Raw genomic sequence first — 23,805 nt, 5'->3', positions numbered from 1 at the left:
TTCCTTCCTTCCTTCCTTCCTTCCTTCCTTCCTTCCTTCCTTCCCTCCCTCCCTCCCTCCCTCCCCCCTTCCTTCCTTCCTTCCTTCCTTCCCTCCCTTCCTTCCTCCCTTCCCTTCCCTCCCTCCTCCCTTCCTTCCCTCCTTATGTTCTTATGTGACACAGAGTGTTGGACTGGAGGGGCCACTGGCCTGATCCAACAGGGCTTCTCTTATGTTCTTATGTGACACAGAGTGTTGGACTGGAGGGGCCACTGGCCTGATCTAACAGGGCTTCTCTTATGTTCTTATGTGACCAGAGTGGTGGACTGGATGAGCCATTGGTCTGATGCAACAGGGCTTCTCTTATATTTTTATGTGGCACAGAGTGTTGGACTGGAGGGGCCACTGGCCTGATGCAACAGGGCTTCTCTTATATTCTTATGTGGCACAGAGTGTTGGACTGGAGGGGCCACTGGCCTGATCCAACAGGGCTTCTCTTATGTTCTTATGTGACACAGAGTGTTGGACTGGAGGGGCCACTGGCCTGATCTAACAGGGCTTCTCTTATGTTCTTATGTGACCAGAGTGGTGGACTGGATGAGCCATTGGTCTGATGCAACAGGGCTTCTCTTATGTTCTTATGTGACCAGAGTGGTGGGCTGGATGAGCCATTGGTCTGATGCAACAGGGCTTCTCTTATATTTTTATGTGGCACAGAGTGTTGGACTGGAGGGGCCATTGGTCTGATGCAACAGGGCTTCTCTTATATTCTTATGTTACACAGAGTGTTGGACTGGAGGGGCCACTGGCCTGATGCAACAGGGCTTCTCTTATATTCTTATGTTACACAGAGTGTTGGACTGGAGGGGCCACTGGCCTGATGCAACAGGGCTTCTCTTATGTTCTTATGTGACGCAGAGTGTTGGACTGGATGGGCCACTGGCCTGATCCAACAGGGCTTCTCTTATGTTCTAATGTGACAATACTGACTTTGGTGGACCCAAGCACTGATTCAGTGTAAGGGAGCTTTGTGTTTGTGACTGGAGTAGATAATACTGACTTTGGTGGACCCAAGCACTGATTCAGTGTAAGGGAGCTTTGTGTTTGTGTCTTCTGGTGCAATTTTGTTCTCAGATCCTGTATTTACTTCATCAGTATATGGGATAAGGCACTTTCTCAACTGTGCTGCATAATGCAGCCTATTTATTTTGTCCTGTTGGCTCTGTTGGCTCTGTCTGCGCCACCTTCATCACTTTCGGGGTGTGGATCCCCCAGTGGGGTGGTCTCGTGACTCCCTCCGCCGGCTGTTTCTGATAGCCCTGCGCCCCCTCTTTCATTTGATATGTGTCCCGTGCGGGTGCCACCCTCCCGCCGGGAGATGCCGCAAAATGAGCCCCCTTGAGGCTTATGGCGGCAGGGCTCGGGGGAAGCGAGCTAGACTGCTGTTCTTTTGAGGGGTTATAGAGTGTTTCGAGCCCGTCCCTGTGGCATCGGTCCCATCGTTGTGGGGCCCAGGGGGCCGGCGCAGCGGCACGCTGAAGCAGCCTGTCGGTCACTTCCGGGTTCCTGTCCTGCATCTCGACCTGTGTTATTAGTGACAGGCTGCTTCAGGGAAATGATGTCATTTGGGGGAAATGATGTCACAGGAAGTGATGTCACTTCCCATTTCCGGCAGGTGACGCGGGGAAATGATGTCACAGGAAGTGATGTCACTTCCTGTTCCCTGTGGTGGCATGGCGTCACCGGAAGTGACGTCACTTCCTGTTTCCGCCGGCGAACGCGCTTCGCGCGCGCGCACCCCTACCTTCCCCCCCCCCCCAACGTGTCCCTGGCTGGCCTTCAGACATTATGGTCACCCTAGCTGAGCTTCAAGCCCCTGTAGAGGTCAACCATGAATACACTGAGTGGTGTTAGTTAAGCCATCTTAATAGCAGGTGCTACTTGCCTATATCATATTTGTTGTAAGGGTTACTGCCTGGCTTCTCAGACAGCAGAATGGGCCACCCTGTGTGTTTTGGAGGCTGCAGAGCCAAGACTGCAAAAGCAAACCATAGTTTCTGCTGACAGAAAATAAGTAATAAGTAATAAATAAGTAATAGTTGGGGATTGTTCCTTCCTAGAAAATTCAGCTTCTGCTTTTTCTACTTGCACTGTGTCCCAGTCCTCTCACCTGAGTGAGAATAACGGAGCAGGACATGAGCAGGAATTTAGCCTGCAACAAATACTTAGTTTTTGCTATCTAGATCAGTATTTTCTTGCAGGCAAAGAAGCAGCTTGGGGAGGGGTGATTTTGAATGGTAAAAAAATTGGCAGAAGAAAGAACAAGTTTCCTTCTTCCTCTGGTGCTCCTTTGCTCAAATCATGCCTTATTGACTGAAACAATGGAAGAGGTCTACATGGCCAAATAGAGCTGTTGACCTATGATCATCTTCAACTTCACTCTATTGCATAAGATGCTTGTCCTGATGGGTGACAGGAAGATTCTTTTGTTAAGTGCAAAAATATTGCAGCAGCTTATTGTTGACCGTTGGTCTCTGCATTTAAATTTCTAAAGCATGGCTGGCCTCTGGAATACAATATGTGCTGGAGATACCTCCTCTGCGTGGCGGTTTGCAGGAATGAGTGTTGTCTTTTTGGGACATCTCAGGAACATGGCTTCTATCAGGGCTGCTTCTGGTGCTGTCTTCTGGATGACAGGGGTGCAGTTTCTGTTTTGCAGCTGAGCAACTTGTCTGTGAAGTGCACTCTGGAGTCCTCATATTGGGGCAGGCATAAATAGCCATACAGTAACAGGCACAGGCAGGAAGCTGGCTGAAGCCTGACTGGAAGCACTGTTGCATAGTCCATACAAGTGAAAATGTCCACATTGGGGCTGGCACAGAGTCCAAATGCTTGCAAACCAGTGAGACTAATTGTCCATAGTGAGTTTGGCATAAGAGCAAAAATGATTATAGTCCATTGCAACTGAATGTCCATAGAAAGCCTGGCATAGGAGCCAGGGAATCACAGTCCTTAATGGTGGGAGAGGGAGTTCAGGACTAACAGTAAGAAACACTGAGATAAAGTATATAAAGTGCTCTTAGTACAGACTTGTGCATTCTACTCTGTATTCTTGGTTGACCACAATCTGGAAGCTGTTGAACTTGTCAGTAATTTCTATGATCTACTGCAGCTCATCTCAAATACACTGGGAAGCCAAAATATGGTAAAGAACACCTGAAGCTGTCAAATATAATGTCCGTCTACCTTGTCACCAGTTTCATCTCAATCACTAAAGGAGTCTTTGAGCTATTACTGTGGGGGTGTCTCAAGTAAGGATTTGGAGAATTGATGCGCTTTCAGTCAGGCTGCATTAATAAGGCCTGTCTTTTTTCCTTCTCCATGTCTCCAGTCTGGATTTTCTATTTCTTACTATAACAAATGTACAGTCTGCTTTCTTTCTTTCTACATAATACTTCAGTCAGTGTTCTTTTCTGCCCTTCTGGATAGCTCAGCAGGGTCTTTCCTATTTTTGCTTCTACTGAATTACGCATGCTATCAGGAATGGAATCCTGAGATCTGTTCTGCAGCAACCATGAAGTGTGTTTTCACAAAGTAAGTAACTAAGATTTAGGGGAGGGGGGGGAAAGCCAATTCAGCTTCTAACTGCACATTTTGACACCCATATTGGAGGGAGCAATTCTTTGTTGATTGATGGAGGGGGGCAGGTACATATAGTCAGCCACAAAGAACTGGTTGATTAATGACTCTTCACAGTGGCAAGGATTAAAGCATTATTATACCTCTTACTGGAGAAGGTTTCCTATTTATGAATTAATTGGTAGCTTCTGGTTGAATAAGCTATGAGGTGATGGCCTTGAAATGCATTAACCCTGGATGGGGTTTATAAGGAGATAATCAAAAGGCCCTTATGGATATTGTTGTCATTGATGCGCTGGCATTCCAAATAAATGAAGAAAATGGATCTGAAAACAATCAAAAGTGAACTAGGATGAATCTAGGTAGAAATCTCTGAGATGTTTTCTTGTCCCTTCTTTCTATCCCTCTCCCCTTGCAATTTCTGCACTTACCTGTCATGACAGGGATTGGAAAAATCTCATAAGCCATTTTGGTTGCTGTCACACAGTCTGGAATATTCTACATGCAAAAGCACATTACCATGCAGTGATTATGTAAATCAGATACCCACAACCAATGAAAGGGAAAAGAACTGTGTAAGTGAGAGTAAGCTGTATGATTTTTCCTGTCCTTAATGGCGCATCATTCATCATTATGATTAGATGAGACAATTCCATGTCAAACTAATGCTGCTTAACTTTATTTTACCTTTATAAATATATTTCAGCTTCTAAATCCCCCACCCTTATACTGCTGCATAGACAACCAGCTATTATGCAAAGATTTCACACTGGACTCATGTCAACAGCCCATTTCTGTTCACCCATCTCATTAAGACAAATATCCCAGCTGCCTTGGCCCACTCTATATCATTGCACATTAGCATCTTGGAGTTTGAAACCTAGAAGCAGCTTCTTCAAAACACTGAATCCCAGTGGCTTGAATAAATTTTGCCTGCAAAAGGGTTGCTCATGTGTCAAAGGGGCCAATTAGACTGAAAATAGCAATGTCATTTTGTGATGCAGGCAGTTGTGTGTTAAGAGAACTGGACTAGGGCTGCCACTTGTGGTGGGCTACTAGAGTTGTGATAACTGGCAATAATTTCAAGTTATTGCTGGGCAGAGGTGGTTGAATATTGTGACACAAGCCTGATGTAATGTGACATAATTACATGTGTGTTGTGTGCACTGCTGTTTAATACTCATCCTGCCCTGAAGTTTATGGCTGGTATTAGCAATTTGACATGGATGTGGATCCCTGACTCCAAAGCTTTCTAGATCTGCAGAGTTATAGATGATTCAACAAACACATGCAATTAGTGATCCTTTGTGTGACTCCACGGACAGCTTTCGATGGATCTTCTTTACAAACCTTGTAGGTCAGTACTCAAAACATTTACTATTCCACAAAATATGTTTACTGGTCTGCCCACCACCAACCTGTCATAGGATTGCCCAAACATCAGGCCTGGTAAACAGCTGCAATAGTCTTACAGTGCAATCCTAAACATAGTTACACTCTTCAAAGTTCACTGAAGTCAATAGGAGTGGAATGGTATAACTCTTCTTAGGGTTGCACAGGTAGGCAACCTGCAGTAAATAGAAAATGTTAAGCAAACCATACCTATATGTCAGTGAGCATCTATCAGAATAGAACTAATTAATCAGATGTTTAAAGATTTTCTTTATAAAGAATGATTTCATTTCATTACTTTAAAAAGATCATTGGAAAACCAAATATATCTGAGAAGTATTACTGCTACTGGATAAGAATGTAAGAAGCACCCTGGTGGATCAGACCATCTAGCCAAGCCTGCTGTTTAATACAGTGGCCATTGCCTAGTATGGTCAGCAAACAGGGCATAGAAGCCAAGGCCTTCCTCTGATGTCACCTCCTAGCACTGGTGTTCATATGTTTACTGCCTCTGAATGTGGTGGCTGCTTTTAGTCCAGGGGTGTCCAACTCATTTGTTAGGAGAAATAAACTTTATAAAGGACACAGACAAACACAAAAATACTATATTTTAGATTTAGATTAAATTTAGATTTATTAGCCTTATATCCCACCCTCCCCACCAAAGCAGGCTCAGGGCGGCTTAATATACAACTTAAAATACAAACATGCTTAAAACTCTCGCAATATTTTGTTTAAAATGGAAAGGTGGGGGATGGTGGAATTTGGCAATGCAATTTTTAAAATAAAACATCAAGAAAAGGATCACAGCAGAAACTAAAAATATGAAATGCTCTGAGCCTGGGAAAACAAAGGGTGTTTTCGCACTGACCTTAATCAGCAGCGACGCCCCTCTTCACCACGCAGGATCGGCGCGGATTTCGCACTAATTGCCACGGAGCACCCGGAAGAGCCGGAAAGTCCCGCGGCTTTTGCGGTGCAAATGGAAACTGGTTTTTGGCGGTTTCTGTTTGCGCCGCAAAAGCCGCGGGACTTTCCGGCTCTTCCGGGTGCTTCGCGGCAATTAGCGCGAAATCCGCGCCGATCCTGTGCGGTGAAGAGGGGCGTCGCTTCTGATTAAGGTCAGTGCGAAAACGCCCAATGAAATGGCATTGCAAGCTCCCCCCCCACCCCCCGTCTACTCAGATTGGCAATGGCTATCCAGTATAATATCGCCCTTTGGCTGTAGATTCCCATGTTAGAGAACTCACTAGGTCAGGTTCATTGAGCAGAGATAAACTGACTCAAAACATCAACCCTTGATTTACAAGGACACAACTCCAGGAAGTCTGCGCTTCAGCTGTCTATATAGGAACACTGAAAGTGAAACTCTATTGAAACACATTGCAGCACAGACAAAGCTTCAAGGAAAATGTGGAATGGATCTTCTATCAAGGTCCCTGGGCCCTATCTGGGCAGAGATCTTAATCGAAAATCCACTCCACGTTCTCCCAGCAGCTTTAATGATCCATGTTTTCTTTGCAGCTTTGTCTGTGCTGCAGCCTGCAAAGACAAGGCAGGAAAGGCAGGGAAAACTGAAAGATAAAGGAACTTCCTCAGCCTTGAAGCTTCAAGTGGTGAAGACAGGAGGGGAGAGAAAAGAGCCCCATGGGCCTGATTAAAGCCATGGGCAGGCTGGTTCTGGCCGATAGGCTGAACATTTGACACCCCTACTTTAGTCACTATGGCTAGTAGATGCTGGTGGATCCAGACATCTGCTTAATTCCTTTCTAAAGCAAATTATGTACATGGACATCACAGCATCCTCTGGCAGTGAATCTCACGATTTCATAGTCACTGAGTGGAAAAGTAATTCATTTTCTCTAAAATTTGTGATGAATTTTGGCTTGTTCGTGCTTTGCAAGGTCAAGTTGGTGACAGCTCAAACAGAACAAACTTCCCACAAACTTCAAAGCTGTTCATAGAGGTTTGTTGCAGTTCATGAATGGATACATTCCCAGACAAACTGTTCCCATTTAATTAAGATGTTTACCAAAGCAGTAGACAAGTGCACTTGTATACTGCTTTGTTCTGTTGCTTCAGACCAACACGGCTGCCTACTGGGATGTTTACCAAACTTAAAAAAAAAGGCGAGTGCGGGGTGGGGAGGAGTTTCTTGTAAGTTTAGTGTCACAGCCTGTTTCTGAGCCCTTCCATTGATTCCTGTAACTGCAACAATGCAAGTAAAGAGAACTAATGTCAAACCATAGAATCCCTGTAGTACAAATACAGGAGGGACATTTTTTCAAACCTGGTGCAACCAGCTCAGTGTACAGAATGCCCAGCAGAAAAACTTCCACTGTGGCAGTGCAAGTTTAGAAGGACTGATCAGTCTTAAAGCACATTGTCACAAAAAATTCAAGTGTGTTTGGGGGGAGGGGGGATTTAGCAATACCAGAACAACCAGCTCATTGTACAGAATGTCCAGCAGAATCCAGTATCATTCTGGCAATGCAAATATAAAAGGACTAACCAATCTCAAAAGCACAGTGACACAAGAAATCCACCCCCCCCGGGGGGGGGGGTTGCAAGTTCTGTGCAAGAAAATGGGAACACAAAGGAATCCAGGCAAAGGCGGGGGACACTCAAAGAGTCATTTGAAACTGACAAGAGTAGGGGGGAAACGGAGAAGGCGGACAAAAAAAAAAAAAGAACCTCCTGAACCTGCATCTGTATTTCCCCAGACAGAGGTTCCTGGGGACACCTTCTTTGGGGGGCTGTAACTCGGATCCTGTAAATCCAATCCTCACCAAACTTGGCAGGCAGGTAGAGAAGAGTCAGCTGGAGAGTTTGATGCTCTAGCAGGCCAGAGGAGCATTGTACAAGTTAACAAATTTCATGAAATGAACCAGTTCATTGGATGTCTAAAAGTTCATTATAGTTTGTGCACTGGTTCATGAACTGGGCACACCATGAACTGAATCACATTTTTCCAGTTCATGCTCATATCTATTTATAAATCTCCACCATGCACTGACTCCCCTGAGGCATCTTCTCTCTAAACTGAAAAGCTTCATGCAATTTAACCTTTCCTCATTGGAAAGGTGGTTCAAATCTTTACTCATCTTGATTGGAATTTTCCCAGCTCTGCAGTATCTCTTGATATACAGTCCCAAACTTTATACAGTATTCCAAATGGGGTTGAACCATAGAACTACACAAAGGCATTACAATATTGACTTCCCTATTTTCAGTTCCTTTCCTTATAATCCCCAGCATAGTCCCCAACAAGGAATTTAATTTTTTTTTAAACCTCTGCTGCACAATGAGTTAGCATTTTTATTGAACTGTCTACTACAGCTCCAAGATCTCTACTTTGTGGTCCCTACTTTGGGTTTCATGCCCTGCATGGATCCGACCTCGGAAATTTCAAGAGCAGCATCAGCATTTTCCTGTGGCGGGTCCTCCCCCCAGACCCGGCCTGGAAGTGGTCAATGCACATGACTGGGTCTGGGAGGAAGGCCTACCTCCCACTCAGTTTCTTTTTTGCCACCGCGCTGTACGGACCTCATGTACTTAGCAGACACTGAGGTTGGTGCTAGGTATACAAGGTGTGTACAGGGCGGTGGCGAAAAAGAAACTGAGTGGGAGGTGGGCATTCCTCCCAGACCCAGTCATGCACATTGACCACTTCCAAGCCAGGCCTGAGGGGAGGACCTGCCACAGGAAAATGCTGACGCTGCTCTTGAATTCTCCAAGGTAAGATCCATGCAGGGCATGAAACCCAAGTGTGGGACTGCACAGGTGACCACTCGAAGATCATCATTTACAGGTAAGCAACCTGTTTCTCTCAGTTTTGTCCAACTCTCATCAGCATCTATTTAACAGTTAATGATTTTTGCACCACTGTTCATCAACTTGCACGCACCTAAACTGAACTTCATTTGTTGCTCAGGAGGAAAGATCTTCCTGGAGCTCTTCACAATCAGCTTTGGGTTTTCACTCCTCCAGTACAAAGACCAATCTTAATGACAACTTATGTAACTTGGGTAAAAGATCAACAGTTTCACGTATGAATTCTTTACTAATTTCTTATCAGTTTTCAATATTTCCAGTAGTTCCAGAAATCCATTTCTTGTTACCTTAATAGAAGAGAGTGACAGTTCAGTGGCACCATTAAGACCATCAAAGTTTTATTCAGGGTGTAACCTTTCGTGTGCATGTTCAGTTTGTCGGACAGTGAAATGGAACCCAGTGAACAGTGCTACATATAGGCAGTGGGTAGTGAGTTAGCATACAAAGTAGCAGGAAATGTTTTTTAAAAAATAAAATAATGACAAACTTTGTCTGGTTATTATTTGAATGGGTTCATTTTTTTCGGGGTGAGGGTGGGGTGGAACAGCAAAGGCAATAAACATGTCAGAATTGGAGAATGAAGGTGAGAGTGTGTCATAAGGTTACGTAATTGTAAAGAGTAATACATTTCTAGTCTGTTATTGTGCTCCATCTCGTCTCAAGCATGGGTTAAACTGACATCTTTCTCTTAGAAATATTTCTGTCCACCTAATTTATTCTAATGTGTAGCTAACATTACAAACATTATTCTAGTACTCTGTTTCTTTAAAAAGGAAATACATTATAATACAGTGGATGTATAACTCTATTTGGTGAAAATGGGTTTAGCGTATGTAATGAGAATTAAAAAACCCAATATCCGTGTTCAGTCCTAGAGAAAAGTTTGTTCCAGGTGTTGTAATAACTTGTAATTCAGCAATTTTCCTTTCCATTCTGTTCTTGAAGTTCCTTTGCAATAAAACAGCTACTTTGAGGTCACCTATTGAATGTCACACCATTGGCCCTCTGCCGAGGGGGAGGGAAGGGACAGGGTCGCGTGGGACTATGGGATTGGCCAGCCCGTTACATGTGACCAGGAGAGGGGGTGGAAAGCCTGCGTCTGAGAGGCCGTCAATCCCCTCACACCCTCCTGCTGTCAGAGACTCTGCCAATGGCAGGCAGATGGGCAGAGGCATGCACAGACATACAAAAAGCACAAAGCGCAGGAGTTCGCTACCATACACAGCAGCTGGAATGTGTGTCTGGGAGTGAGCAGACCACCAAGTCCAACAGACACCCCACCCACCTAGAGACCCCCTGTGTTGCCTTGATGCCCCCTGCCATATGCATGGAACACCTCCCCCAAGGGCCTCAGAGCACAAGCCGCTGGGCATGCATCCACTTCATCAGCATCCCTTTGTGCCCTGCACACAACAGCCCTTTGGGGTTGGGTAGGCTGTCAGCCCAGCCAGGCTGAGAGGCAGCAACCTCCCCTTTCCTGTCCAGCCATGTGGGGGCAGCGTGGTGGCTCATAGCCCTCTCCCCACCCACCCCCAAGAACGAAGTATGCCCACCCTCCCAGGCATGCCCCCCCCATGCCCTGCCAGCACAGGGAAGCGGGACCAGCAAATGCCCCCGGCCTGAGCCCGCTGCCTGGTTCGAGATGCTTCCACACCACTCAGTCTTGAGCGAGGGGAGGGGGAGGACAGTGGGGGTGCACAGTTGCACTTACCCACCCATGAGCAACAGTCCTTGCATGCTGAGCCTCCAGGAGCTAGGAACCTGTGGAGACCTGGAAACAAGACCAGTTAGCCCCAGGGGAGAGACCTTGCTCTCCCCCTCGCAAGTCAAAGATACTGTCAAAGCAACCACGCAATGAAGAGCCCGTCACCAACATGCCTGTCCCTCGCTCTAAGTCCACATGGCAGGGAGCTCCCTGACAGAACTTCTCGCCATACACAGCTTTCCCTTACAACTAAGTTGTGTGAGACCAGAGTGGACGTATTTCTAGGAGGGGGGAATGACCATTGGCCTCTGGAGAGGGGGCTCGTCAGCCTGGGGTGTGAGGGGATTGGTGAGGCAATTACACCACTTCCTAAGGGGTTTGGAGCTCCACTGGTGGTGGGGGCAACCTTTGTTTTTGATTTCAATGAATGCCTGTAGAGTGCCACACTTCTGCCAATTCTTGGGGGCAGCCCTCAGGCGCTGCTGCTCTCGGGCAGGGCAGCGCTCCAGCAGCCCCACACCAACGTAAGTCCCCTTTGCCATGTCGGAGCTGAACTTACGCCATTGCAAATGATACTTGCGCCAACGTAGTGGATTGTCTGCTCTCAAAACACTTTCCACCTCCCCCTTAGGATTGTGCTCTAAATGCTGTAATTTTTTGTATAAAAGTACGTATATTGATAAAATGCAACCAAATATGACTTTTTTCATCTTCTCTGTATACTTTGATGAAAAATGAATGACTGTTTCTTTTCCTTTTTTCATGATATTCCAGCATGCCCAGCGGGGATGTTCAAGGCAAACCAAGGTGCAGGTATCTGCACTCAATGTCCCCCCAACAGTCGTTCCACATCAGAAGCTGCTCCCATCTGCACTTGCCGCAATGGATATTACCGTGCTGATTCGGATCCACCAGAGATTGCATGCACCAGTGAGTAAACAACATTTACTGCTGAAAACATTCATGCCTCAAACCCTTATTCTGAGAATCTGTACAGTGAAAGATCTCTAAATAATGTTTGGTCTTACTTCAATGGATCCATTACTCTTCCTGTTAATTGGGTTTAGTAGATGACATTCAGAATTATCTGCTGTCCCTACATGATATGGCATAATCCCTTGTGACAGCCACTTTTTGTTGTCATGGAAATTCCCAGGCATTCTTAATCCTTTGTCTCCAGATCAACAGAAAAATGGCATTTATAGTAAGTACAGTTAAACCTAAGCAAAGGGTGTGGAAATGCAAGGCCCCCTTATGAGAGATCATCCTGTTCTGATTTAGTTGTTCAAGTTTCACCTTCACCATGATGACAATCAGAAATTAGTCTGAATAACAAAGATATGGCAACTGTTACTGAACATGGTTTGAGTTGCATTGATATGTTGTGCTGGTGACACTGGAACAGCTTTCAGCCCATTTGTGGCCATGTGTTCTTATGAACTCATTTGCATGTGGACCCATTAGCTATGACCGCTGTCTGAATAAAAATGATGCGACAGTGATCATAATAGTAGAAAATCTCTTTGCTTAATGTGTTTAGAGCACTTGGATCTTGAGAGCTAGGCAGTACATTCTCTCCCAGATCATGTTCAAGTTGATTGTGGGGAGCAGTGGCTATATATTGATAATCCTGCTCGGGAAATGATTGAGTGGCTTTCTATACCTTTTCAGCCTTATGAGTCTATGGGCTGAAGATGGACTCTCAACTTATCTAGTCCTTGTGTTTTATGATTACCTAAGAAGTTGTGTTCAATGTTTTATTTCTAACTTTACCTTTTGAATCTTCATTTGGAAGAAAATGGGGGCAGTTTTTGAGCAGTACTTGGCTTAGTTTTACTGAAAATAACATTTTGCAAAACTGTGTTATTCCTGTGAGGAGGTTACTGGAAGAGCTGTCCTAAACAGGTCTCCTCAGAATCCTACTTGGGTCTGCTCAATGGAGATTACTCCCAGAAAAGTGTCTCTCAATGGGGATTACTGTCCTTAGGCTTGCACTGTGGGGTCTCTGTGCAACTCAAAGGAAGAGGCTGATCTTTATTGCAGCTTGCCTCTATAGAGTTCCACATCAGCATACTCCCTTCTGCAGTGATGCTTCTCTAGGTAGCAATACACATATGGTTATGTGAGATGTCTAATGTGTGTCTGGAATAGAGATTAATTTCCATATCCTGCCTGATCACTGATAGCGGAAAGTGCAGTAGTAAATAAATCTGTTTTTATTGCCTCTTGTTATATCTCTGATTTACAGTATGCCTCACAAGAGGAGTACTGTATAAAAAAGTCCATTTGTTGATTTTTATTTCTTCTCGTTAAAGCTTAATTTTAAAATGTTCTAATTTGAGGTGCCAGCTGTTCAATTTCTAAGTTGTTACGTGTCATAGGAGTAAATAAATTTAGTATTGTGTATCTTTGGGTGCTGCTGCTGTTCTCTGGTGTAATAAAAACATGTCTTTGCCTTTTCAGTATATTCCCTGGTAGGTAGAGCTTTGCAGTTGAGTGTGAATGGCATTTCCATAGCTGGCTCAATATGCACAATTTTCTTTTCGCTTTTGTGAATTTCACAGGCCAGCTACTGAAAAATAGGCCAATAGTAGCATCTCATTAGGGACCATTTTCCATGAATTTGATGTGACTTTAGTGGATTTGCACATAGTGAGCTAGTCATGTGGATAACTCAGCACTTATCTAGATAACTGACACAGCATGAAAAGAAGTCTCTTAAAGGGGGAGTTGACCTCAGATGCATAAAACCTGTTTATAAGACCAGGTCAACATGTGCACATCCATTTAAAAAATACCCTGAGTTCTGTCAACTTTCATATGCTAAAAAAAAGAATCAGATGGAAATTTGACTGTATGAATCCCAAATAAACCATTTAAGGGTACTCTGCTGTGGGATGCTGTACATTCTTCTAAGCTATATAGTAAGAGCTACTCAGTCATCTGTTCTTATTGATCTGACTGGTAAAAGCACATTCCAGCATGTCGGGGCAAACTTTATAGCCAGACAAATTCATTCTCTCTCTCTCTCTCCCTCTCTCTCCCTCTCTCTCTCTCTCCACCCCCTCCCATTACTGATCTAATCAAACTGTTGTGATCTGCTAGATTCTGTTCTGGTTTTGCCTTGATAAAAAGCTCTGACAATGTCTATATAGCTAATTGTAGAAAGGGAGTTTTTTTCCTAGTTGTGAAGATGCTGGGGATCAGCTATTGTTCAAATCAGGAGAAGGAAGGGCAACAAGGAGGAATTGAAGGGGGATGTAGGGGAGGTGGCAGTGAAGAAAGTAAGTAAGGGAAAATACTAAGGGGTCGTGAGGAGAGCCACTTGCACAGAGGTTGCTCCAGAGACTGATAGAGGTCTGCAAGAAAGGGCACTTTTTAAATAAAGGGCTGAGATGAAAGAATAAGGGGTTGCTGAGTGCAGTTAGTAAAGAGGTAGAAGAGAGAGCACCCAACATGGCAGTTGCAGGACCATGTATATGTCTGCCAGCTAGCAGCCTTGCACAGGTCCCCAAGTGTGGAAACCTCTGGTGGGAGAAGGACATTTTTTTTAAACTATTAGAATTTTCCACTGCAGGAATGGTTGAGCCAGGCAGATCCACAACAGCTGGACCTTTAAAGCAACATTAGAATGCAAATATGAGATACTTTGAAATATAGACCCAGAGTGAATATTGTTTGTGGATTCATTTACTGTGCAATAGCAACAGTACCAAATATATGCTTGCAGGGGCAGTCATGATATGGTAGATTGTGTGCTGCACGACACTTTAGTGGTTCATGCCCATGCATCTAGATGGCAAGTTGCATCTACTTCTCTCTTAGTGGTTTAACTTGTAGGGGACCCTGGAGAGGCAGCTAAATCCTCAAAAATTACAACTCTAGCTACTCACACTAATGACATTTTAACAAGGCATTTTCTAAAAGGCAAAAATAGGGACAAACAGGAACAGTGGTTTACCAGTGATGGGGGTCAGAAAATAGGGACTGTCCCTGGTAAATAGAGACAGATGGAAAATCTGGCAGATGGAGCACCAAAAAACCCACATCTGTGATCATTCCACATTATGAACTACGTGCAGGTCTCATACAGTTCCTGTTCCATAAGGGAACTTTTAAATGTATGAAGTAGTCCAACACTGTCCTATTATTAGGATGAAGTAAATGATTTATTGTGATCACTGCCTTGTATTTTTATGGCTTTTTATTTTTCTCTCTCTTTTTAAAGATGTTTAGTTGAAAGACAAACAAGGTCCCAAGATTTAAAGTCTGCTATTAATGGTTTTCTTTACAAGACACTGGGGATTGTATGCTATACCTTCTGATTTGAAAGCCCATTCTTCTCCTACATGTGTGTTCTTTGTTTTAGATTCTGACTCTTTCATGACATGGAGGAAAGTGCATTATGGGATGCAAATATTTATTTAAAATATTGTATCCCATGCTCTCATTCTTAGATAGCAACTTGCTCTTTAAGGATAAGTGTTTAGTATTAAAGCATATTCCAGAACTGTGCTCTAATTTGCATTCACACCATGATCCTACCTGAGCTTAAATAGCCTAAACATATCCTTGTTAGGAGGAGTTCATTGATGTATTGAAGGTTGACTCCTCTGCCTCTAGCTATGCTTTAGCATTGTGCTTACACATGCTGGACAGTATTACACCAGTAAATCAAGAGTGGACAACAAATGAGGGGAAGGGTAAATTGCAGTAAAATCCCACTGGAAAAATATCATATCTGTTGTATCTTTGCTGTGGTTCCAAGTGTGACCACAGCAGCTTTATATGACAGTGTCAGAAATGCTGCTATAAATCACTTCCTCTCACCCTACCCTTTTTATAATTCTGAATTTGAAATTTGCTCTGAGATGAATTAATGTGTGTTTGTTCCATATAAGAGAGAAGGATTTATAAAAAACAGAATGAGTTCCTTCTCCCACAACCATGCCAATCATGGTCTTCAGTCCTGTATCTCTTTGAAGTTATGGGTATTTTGCCATCTTTTTCATTGGAACTAGTCAGGCCCAATGATGGACAAATACATTTGGGAGGGAAAGAATAACAGGTCCAGGGCCTGGAGGCAGAGTCAGGCTGAAGGGCAGTAGTGTGGTGGTGGCAACAGCCCAAAGAGAGAATCTGGGGGTCTACCAAGCAGACAATTTGCTTTGATTTAGAGCAGGCAGCAGTTATGGGAGTTTTATTATAACTGCCCCTTACAACAGATAGCTTGACTTGAAGATTATGGGTTGTGATGGAAAAGCTCAACTGGAACAGTCTGCAATACTCTGGTTTGACTAGCAGTCACAAAGACACAGGACTATACAATGCACAACATCTCCAGTGACTGAATATCCATAACCAGAGTGAGATTTCTCCTCCTCTTTTTCCCACCGCAGCCCAAAATGCCACCTGAAATGCTGTTCCTCAGGGTCATGGGACCTCCATGAGCACCATAAGAGGGGAGTTGGAGATCTGCTACAGGATGGGGGGTTCTGCAGATTGGATTTGCTAAAACTGCTCCTCTTCTGTCAGAAGAAATACTCTGGTAGACTGAACCCATAAGGAGGCTGAAAGCAGTACCTGACACAAAGGGCTCCCATTTCTGTTTAGCAGGATCTGACAGTAGCATCAGTTGTTCTTATCTCTCTTCTGGTTGCAGCATGGAAATATACTTTATATGACTTCCACTTACTAGCTAAAAAACTGAGCTACCTAATAATTATCAAAAGTACACTTATACTCCAGATTAAGTTAAGAAAGGCAATGGAGCGCTAATGCCTATACCTCAAATGTCTGCCACCAGCCTCTCAAACCTGATGGTAAAACAGTCTGATCTATAGCTGATGGAATCACTTTTAATAATCTTGCTTCAGGCTGAATCTTTGAAAGCAGAAAACAGAGGCTCGAGATATATACAATCAAGCTTACATGATATTGGCATTAGTGTTGCAATAGGAAGTGACATGGCACAGCCTGCATCCTCTTAACTGTTTGTGAAGCAGCTGTGCAGTCATAGGGGCCCAGAGAAGAGTCCAGCAAGCAAAGAGATAATGAAGCTGACTGAACAGAAAAAGTATAGTTGGTTTTGTACCCCACCCTTCATTAACCAAAGGAGTCTTGAAGCAGTTTACAATCACCTTCCCTTCCTCTCCCCACAACAGACACCCTGTGAGGTAGGTGGGGCTGAGAGAGCTTTGTGACTTAGGAAGGTCACCCAGCTGGATGCATGTGGAAGGGTGCAGAATCAAACCTGGTTCTGCAGGTTAGAGTCTACCGCTCTTAGCCGTTACAGCAAGCTGGATCTCAGTAATGGGGACTGAATATCATACGTTTTACATGAGAGGACCAAAGGTGTCCTGATGAAGTACTGCTCTTAGGGGAGCGGTGTGACCTACAAAAGAAGGAGATACTATAGTACAATAGGACTTGAAGAAAGGGACTGGAGGCACCAGGGAGCTTGGTTGTATTTGGATAGAATCTCAATACACTAATATGTGTGCAGTTGATGATATGAGGTGCAAAGACACAGGAGCACCTGAACCAGTTAGAATAAAGCCTTCTGCAAAATTCTCTGAGCTACTGTGCACACATACATAACAGTTTAAGCACTGCATTACTTCAGGACATCACGTTTGTTACATCACCTCTCTACTGTGTACACAGCAAAACCTTTTGCTTCTAGATAGCTCATGACAAATACTTTAACTGTGCTGACAGGAAAAAAAATGAAATGGAATGGAATTTTCGTTAAAAGATAGCATTTTTCTAGCAATTTTAACAAAATGCTTTCATCTGCAGTAACCATGGCAACAGATCAGAGAAGCTCTCTCAAAGTGCCTTTCTGAATGTAATTATGAAGAAAAGGGGAGAGAGAAGGGAAGAGGGGCGTTTGGAATGGGGACAACAGACGAAAAACCCTCAAGGGCTCGAGCAGAGGTAGGTCGTTTCAGCAGAACCGCATTGGATTCATTTTTTTCAAGCGAAGTGCTGAAACGTTTGCCTCTTAATTATATTCCTTGATCTCAATAGACTGGTCAGCATGTTCAAGGAATGTACTTTCCTCGAGGAACTCAGCAACCTTGCTGGTTTGTCCTTACATTAAAATTCCTGGAGCTGTCACACCACCTAAATGTTGTGTTCAACCCATGATAGGAGGTTAAAATATTCATTCAACAGCTTTAAAGATATGATTATTCTTTATGTCAGATTTATGCCATTAAATAAGAAGCCTGAGAGGAGATATCTTCAAACAGCTGATTTCAAGTGATGTATGGTACATGAAATAGAGGAGCAGGAATTTGTTCAGAACTTGCTAAGAACAGGGATTGCAGTTTCTTTTCACATCATAAGAGTAGAGAGTAATACGGCTTTTGCACATTAACTTCGCCATTAATAATCCTTTTTAGTGAACATCCCTTGAGGAGTTCCTACATAAACATTCCACCGATTCCCCCACCTTGCATTTTATAGTTCCATTAGCATCTTATCAAGTAGGTAATAGCCTACAAAAGCTTGTGCCCTGAAAAGTTTTTTTTTTAAAAAATATTGTAAATGTTGCTCTGATTTTTTTTAAATTATTGAGTCAGCTGTAATTTCACCATATGTCAGTGTTTCAAGGTGCAGACCCTACTTTTCACCATCCAAAAAAGCACAGTTCCCAACTGTATGATCTTTCCTTTTTCCTCCATGCTCCATAGTCACTTCCCCTCTTTTCACAGAAGCTGTTTTCTTAAAAAGTTTTTTTCATCTTTTTGCGTGACATTTACATTTTCTTTCAGTATTGTTCTCCATCATTTGATTGATAGTCTTAAAGCTTTGAAATCTATCATTCTTACATGAACATGCATCATTTTGGCAGGAAAAGTGGTATCACACCATTTAGTGAAATTAGGATTGAGGATGTCACACAACAGTGTTAAGATCCTAAGAGAAATATAGTTGTTTGGAGCACATAGGTTAAAACATCACATCAATGTAGATTATGAAGCAATATGTAGTGCACATTGATCTACATATGCCAATGGTAGAAAGGTTCAAGTGCCCTATATGGTCGAGGACCTGTCTACCTTAGGGACCGTCTTTCCTCATATGAACCCCAGAGAGCACTGAGGTCAGCCGGGAAAAATCTGCTGACTATCCCCGGACCGAGAGAGGTGAAGCTGCAAAGCACCCGTAACCGGGCCTTCTCCTCTATAGCCCCGAGCCTATGGAACCAACTTCCAGAGGAAATGCGGGCCCTGCGGGACCTAGAACAGTTCCGCAGGGCCTGCAAGACCTTCCTCTTCAGACTGGCCTTCCCTGATGAAAATGGAAATTGCGAAGGAAACCGCCATCAGAAAAAGTAAACATAGCACTAGCACTTTTAAAAATTAACTAATTTAATTTTAAAGCTTAACCAGATTTTAACTAAATGCTGATAATGTTTAATGTAGTTTTATTTACTTGTATAATTTAACTCTGAACCATGTTGTTAGCGGCCCTGAGCCTGCTCCGGCGGGGAGGGCGGGATACAAATAAAATTTGTTGTTGTTGTTGTCAAGTTCCAGAAAGAGGAATTTGTTGAAAATGTGGTGGATTTCAACATGACTACCAGTATTTTTAGAGGAGGATTTGGAATTGTCCAGAGGCAATATTTCTGGCCTCAGTTATCCTTTTGAGCATTTTAGTGGCTACTCTACTCAAGCTTGAAGGAAGCAATAGCTCTGCGTAAACTGAATGTTTATTATGTTTGGTTAATAGACTTTAGCCCACTTTTCTGTTTACTTTGCTTGTATCAGTGCCACATGCTTGACTTATTCTATTTGTCATTTGGTGTTACCCTGAAATCTTAATTGATGGCACCATGGGCGCATTATGACTTTCATAGGTCCTAGGCACTTTTGCCTTTGTGGGCCCCTCCCACCATAATACTATCAGTATTAAAACTTATTTTGATATAACTTCAGATACTTGGACATTTTTCTGTTTTAGACCAAATTTAATACATTTTCATGGGCACTTAAACATGTCATTTTTTATGTGAGAAAAAAACCCTTCAACCCCTACAAGTTCATTTTTTCCTTTCTGATTTTAAAAGAAATTAAAACATTTTTGTAGGTCCCTAAAAGCAGAGCTTTTATATTGGAGGAATGTGGTAGAATGGAGTTCCAGAACCTTTTTGTGTAAGCAAAATTTTCAAAAAATATTTAAAAGTTCATGAGGGGCACCCATGTGTTTCTCCTTCATTTCCCTCTTGAGAGTTCCAGCACCTCTTTTGGTGTTTGGAGAGCCAGTTTGGTTTAGTGGTTAAGTGTGCAGACTCTTATCTGGGAGAGCTGGGTTTGATTCACCACTTCTCCACTTGCAGCTGCTGGAATGGCCTTGGGTTAGCCATAGCTCTTGTATGAGTTGTCCTTGAAAGGGCAACTGCTATAAGAGCTCTCAGCCCCACCTACCTCACAGGGTGTTTGTTATGTGTGTGTGTGGGGAGGGGGGGGAAGGTAAAGGCGATTTTGACCAGTCTGAGACTGAGATTCAGAGTATAGGGTGGGATATAAATCCAATTTCTTCTTCTTCTTTTTCTCTTTTTCCAGAAAAAAGCCCTGCCTAAAAGTATCATGGGCACTGTGTCTACTGTGCCTAATGGATAAGTTGGCCTTGGATGACACAGCTGCCTGCTCAGCTGCCCCCTGTTGCATATGTCTGCATTTTATCACTCTTTTCAACTAGGGTTGCCAGCCTCCGTGTGGGGGCCTGATGATCTCCTGGAATTACAACTAATCTCTAGATGGCAGAAATCAGTTGAACATGAACATATGAAGCTGCCTTATACTGAATCAGACCCTCAGTCCATCAAAGTCAGTATTGTCTTCTCAGACTGGCAGCGGCTCTCCAGGGTCTCAAGCTGAGGTTTTTCACACCTTTTTGCCTGGACCCTTTTTTGGAGATGCCAGGGATTGAACCTGGGACCTTCTGCTTCCCAAGCAGATGCTCTACCACTGAGCCACCGTCCCTCCCCAGTTCCCCCAAAGAAAATGAATGCTTCTTTGGAGGGTGGACTCCATGGCATTATACAATGCTGAGGCCCACTCTCCCCAAACCTCCCCAGGCTCCCCCCACCCCAAATCTCCTGAAATTTCCCAACAATGGGTTGGCAACCCTATTCCCAACATGACCCACACTGGCTTTTTTTTTTGTTTGTATTGAATCTCCATTAATTGATCTCAACCCTGTTTCTTTCATGTATAAAAATGTTGCACTTAACCTACAAAGCACTTGCAAGTTGCTGCTGCCTATGGATTTGATATATATACTCTGAACTCCAGTGTCCAAGTTGCTAATAAATAGTAACTGTATAGAGAACAGATGCAGAAGGAGACCCTTGAAGGACCCCACTAAATATCCATCCTTTCTGGCTGACACACTGAACTGTTAATAGCTGTTCTGTTTCTGACATTTTCCACTAGTTCTGTATCTGGAGGGGTGGGGGAGTGGGTTCCTCCACCCTAACAATGATAATACTTCTTGGAATATTGTAAAATGTGCACTATGTCACCTCTGCTTTATTTGTCTAAAATGACATGATTCCTGCAGATTGGATTTGACTTTCAATGGAGTGTAGCTTTGCATAGCAGATTTCCAACAGCATAAACTTGCAGCTTGAATTCTCATCCTAGCACGCTGCAAAGTGCTATCGACACAGATTGGCTGAGGCTGACTTGATGAGATGTCAACAAACCAGATTTCTTCTGTCCACATGATGTCAGAACTGAGATGCAGACAGTACTTGGAAGCCCTAGCATTTAATGAAAGTTAGCAGAGGAAAGTAGCCATTTGTGGAAAGAAATGGTAGGTTCCAACTAGTTAATGTAGAAGAATAGGTATTGATAAAAACTAGAATTTAATAAGAAATGTGGTGTTTAGTGAAATATATTGAGTTATTGGAGTCAGAAGACTTTAGGAAAGGTTAAGACAATCTTTATGCCTGGTGTTATACAGAGAAATATTTTACTACTCAGTGTTAGCTTTCAGACGCCCTTCAGATAATTTTCATCCAATCAGGAGCTACAAGACACACTGTCCCCTTTCACATTACTGCTGCCTTTCCCTTTAAATCTTTTCCATAGCTTTCTCCCATTCCCTGCCTTTAGTTTCTCCTACTCTCACACCTGTCTCATGGTCAGAATCCACTATCAGTATTCCCCCATATTTTAGGACATAAAACAAGGCTTTATCTCTTTTTCTTTCAGCCATACTTTAGCCTCAGCATTTAACTGGAAGAGGGAAATGGTTGGAAGGACAGCTGTTGCATCCCTCTCCCTTCCCTTCCTTTTAAGAAGGGTATTATATGCCTTTTCTTTTAATTGCATTCCTGTTTGGTTTCTTGAACTGCCCAGGAGCCACACCTTTGGTGCTAGGGGTAGTTTATGGGTCTCAAGAGCTATATTCTGGACAGCCCTGTGAAAATAAAGACAGAAATTATAGGGGTAATGTCAGCAATGTTTGGGGAATATGGAAATGCGAGCTGGGATTATGGTTGTCAGACTGACTATTAAAAAGAATCAGGGACCTCACAGAGCTGAGAGGATTGTGTTGTGTGACTTGATGGCCTCTAGCAACTACAGCCAAATCCAACAGCCCATAAACCTTTAGCAAACTAGAGGGGCCTATAAAGCCAAGGAAGGAAAGACTTTAAAAATTAAACCATGTGTAAGTTGCCTTTCACAGAGAGGTACAGTGGGGTGATATAATTTAGTAGAATCACAGCTTGAAGGGACAAAAGACCATCTAGTTATAACTCCACAGTTGAAAGTCCAAGCTAAATAATCCATATAAACACAGAATGCAGGTGCTGTGTGATACTAAGGTCCCTGCAGAACAAATGGTTCTCAGTGGTCCATATAAGTGAGCCAAGACACAGAGGACGGAAATATCCTTACTATTCTATCAACATACATAATAATTAGCCTAACCACCTAAAAAGAAAATTTCAAATTTTGACAGAATGCCAGCTGCTGAGTAAATAGGTTCGGGGAAAACTAAAATTAATAAATAAATCCAGGCCATATTACCGGAGAAGGTAAAAACCTCCCTAGAATCTCTAGTCATTATGATCTGTGGGGAAAGTCTTTCATTAATTAGGTCAGGGGTGGTCAACAGTAGCTCTCCAGATGTTTTTTCCCTACAACTCTTATCAGCCCCAGCCAGCACGGCCAATGGCTGGGGCTGATGGGAGTTGTAGGCAAAAAAAAATATCTGGAGAGCTACCGTTGACCACCCCTGGCTTAGATGATCACTCAAACTGTGTGTGATCTAAACCCAGGGCTTTTTTTGAGCAGGAATGCAGTTCTTGCTGGCTTGGTGTCAGGAGGTGTGGCCTAATATGCAAATGAATTCCTGCTGGGACCTTTCTATTAAGAAGCCCTATGAGGAACAATGGTGACACCAGGAGTGTGGCCTAATATGCAGATGAGTTCCTGCTGGGCTTTTTCTACCAAAAAAGCCCTGCCTAAACCTGACTGTCATGTTTCCCCAGAGAATGCTGGGAGGAGGGTGCAAGTTCATGCTGTAAAGAAACTTTAAAATCACAAGGAAGGAGGAAAATTTCCTTCACCCCAGTGAACTTAAAGAGGAGCACTATACTAGACAATCACAAAGGATGCTTCAAAATTTGTGGAGTCCAGACTTTCTCATCTCAGACGCCAGCATTTCAGAAACACTATACGTTTTATCATATCTAAACATTTGCTTGCATAAGACTTTATCTACAATTGCTTTTCAACAGGCGTTCCTTCAGGACCGCGTAATGTGATCTCCATTGTCAATGAAACATCGATTATACTAGAATGGCATCCACCTCGGGAGACAGGCGGACGTGATGATGTGACCTACAACATTGTTTGCAAGAAGTGTCGCTCTGATCGCCGTAGCTGCTCCCGCTGTGATGATAATGTGGAGTTTGTGCCAAGGCAGCTGGGCCTCACGGAAACCCGGGTCTTCATCAGCAATCTATGGGCCCACACGCCATATACCTTTGAGATCCAAGCAGTCAATGGAGTCTCCAATAAAAGCCCTTTCCCACCACAGCATGTCTCAGTGAACATCACCACCAACCAAGCAGGTAAGTCTCCCAATAGTAGTTTCAGAGACCTTCCAAGTAATCCGCTTCCAGACATGGAGAAAGAAGAACAGCAGTGCTTTAGGAAATTGCATTTGTCACTCTGATGTAAACATGTGGTTGATTCATTACTATGTGTTACTGACCGTCAAGACAT

At 43.4% G+C, this 23,805-nt stretch overlaps 1 protein-coding gene across 5 annotated transcripts in view; it reads left to right on the top strand.

Annotated features, from left to right (window-relative positions):
- Nucleotides 1–23,805, top strand: part of EPHB1 (EPH receptor B1) — a 481,329-nt gene that overhangs the window by 368,420 nt on the left and 89,104 nt on the right. For 4 of the 5 annotated variants that reach the window (XM_060242065.1, XM_060242064.1, XM_060242063.1 and 1 more), the window contains exons 4-5: nt 11,324–11,479; nt 23,316–23,651. In XM_060242065.1, coding sequence (XP_060098048.1) covers nt 11,324–11,479; nt 23,316–23,651 — 492 coding nt within the window. The remainder of the gene's footprint in view (nt 1–11,323; nt 11,480–23,315; nt 23,652–23,805) is intronic. The other variant, XM_060242066.1, reaches the window with a different exon arrangement.

The sequence above is a fragment of the Heteronotia binoei genome, chromosome 6, assembly GCF_032191835.1.
Source record: "Heteronotia binoei isolate CCM8104 ecotype False Entrance Well chromosome 6, APGP_CSIRO_Hbin_v1, whole genome shotgun sequence".
Taxonomy (NCBI): Eukaryota; Metazoa; Chordata; class Lepidosauria; order Squamata; family Gekkonidae; genus Heteronotia; species Heteronotia binoei.
The sequence above is the reverse complement of the archived record's forward strand: the minus strand, read 5'-3'. Positions and strand labels throughout refer to the sequence as shown.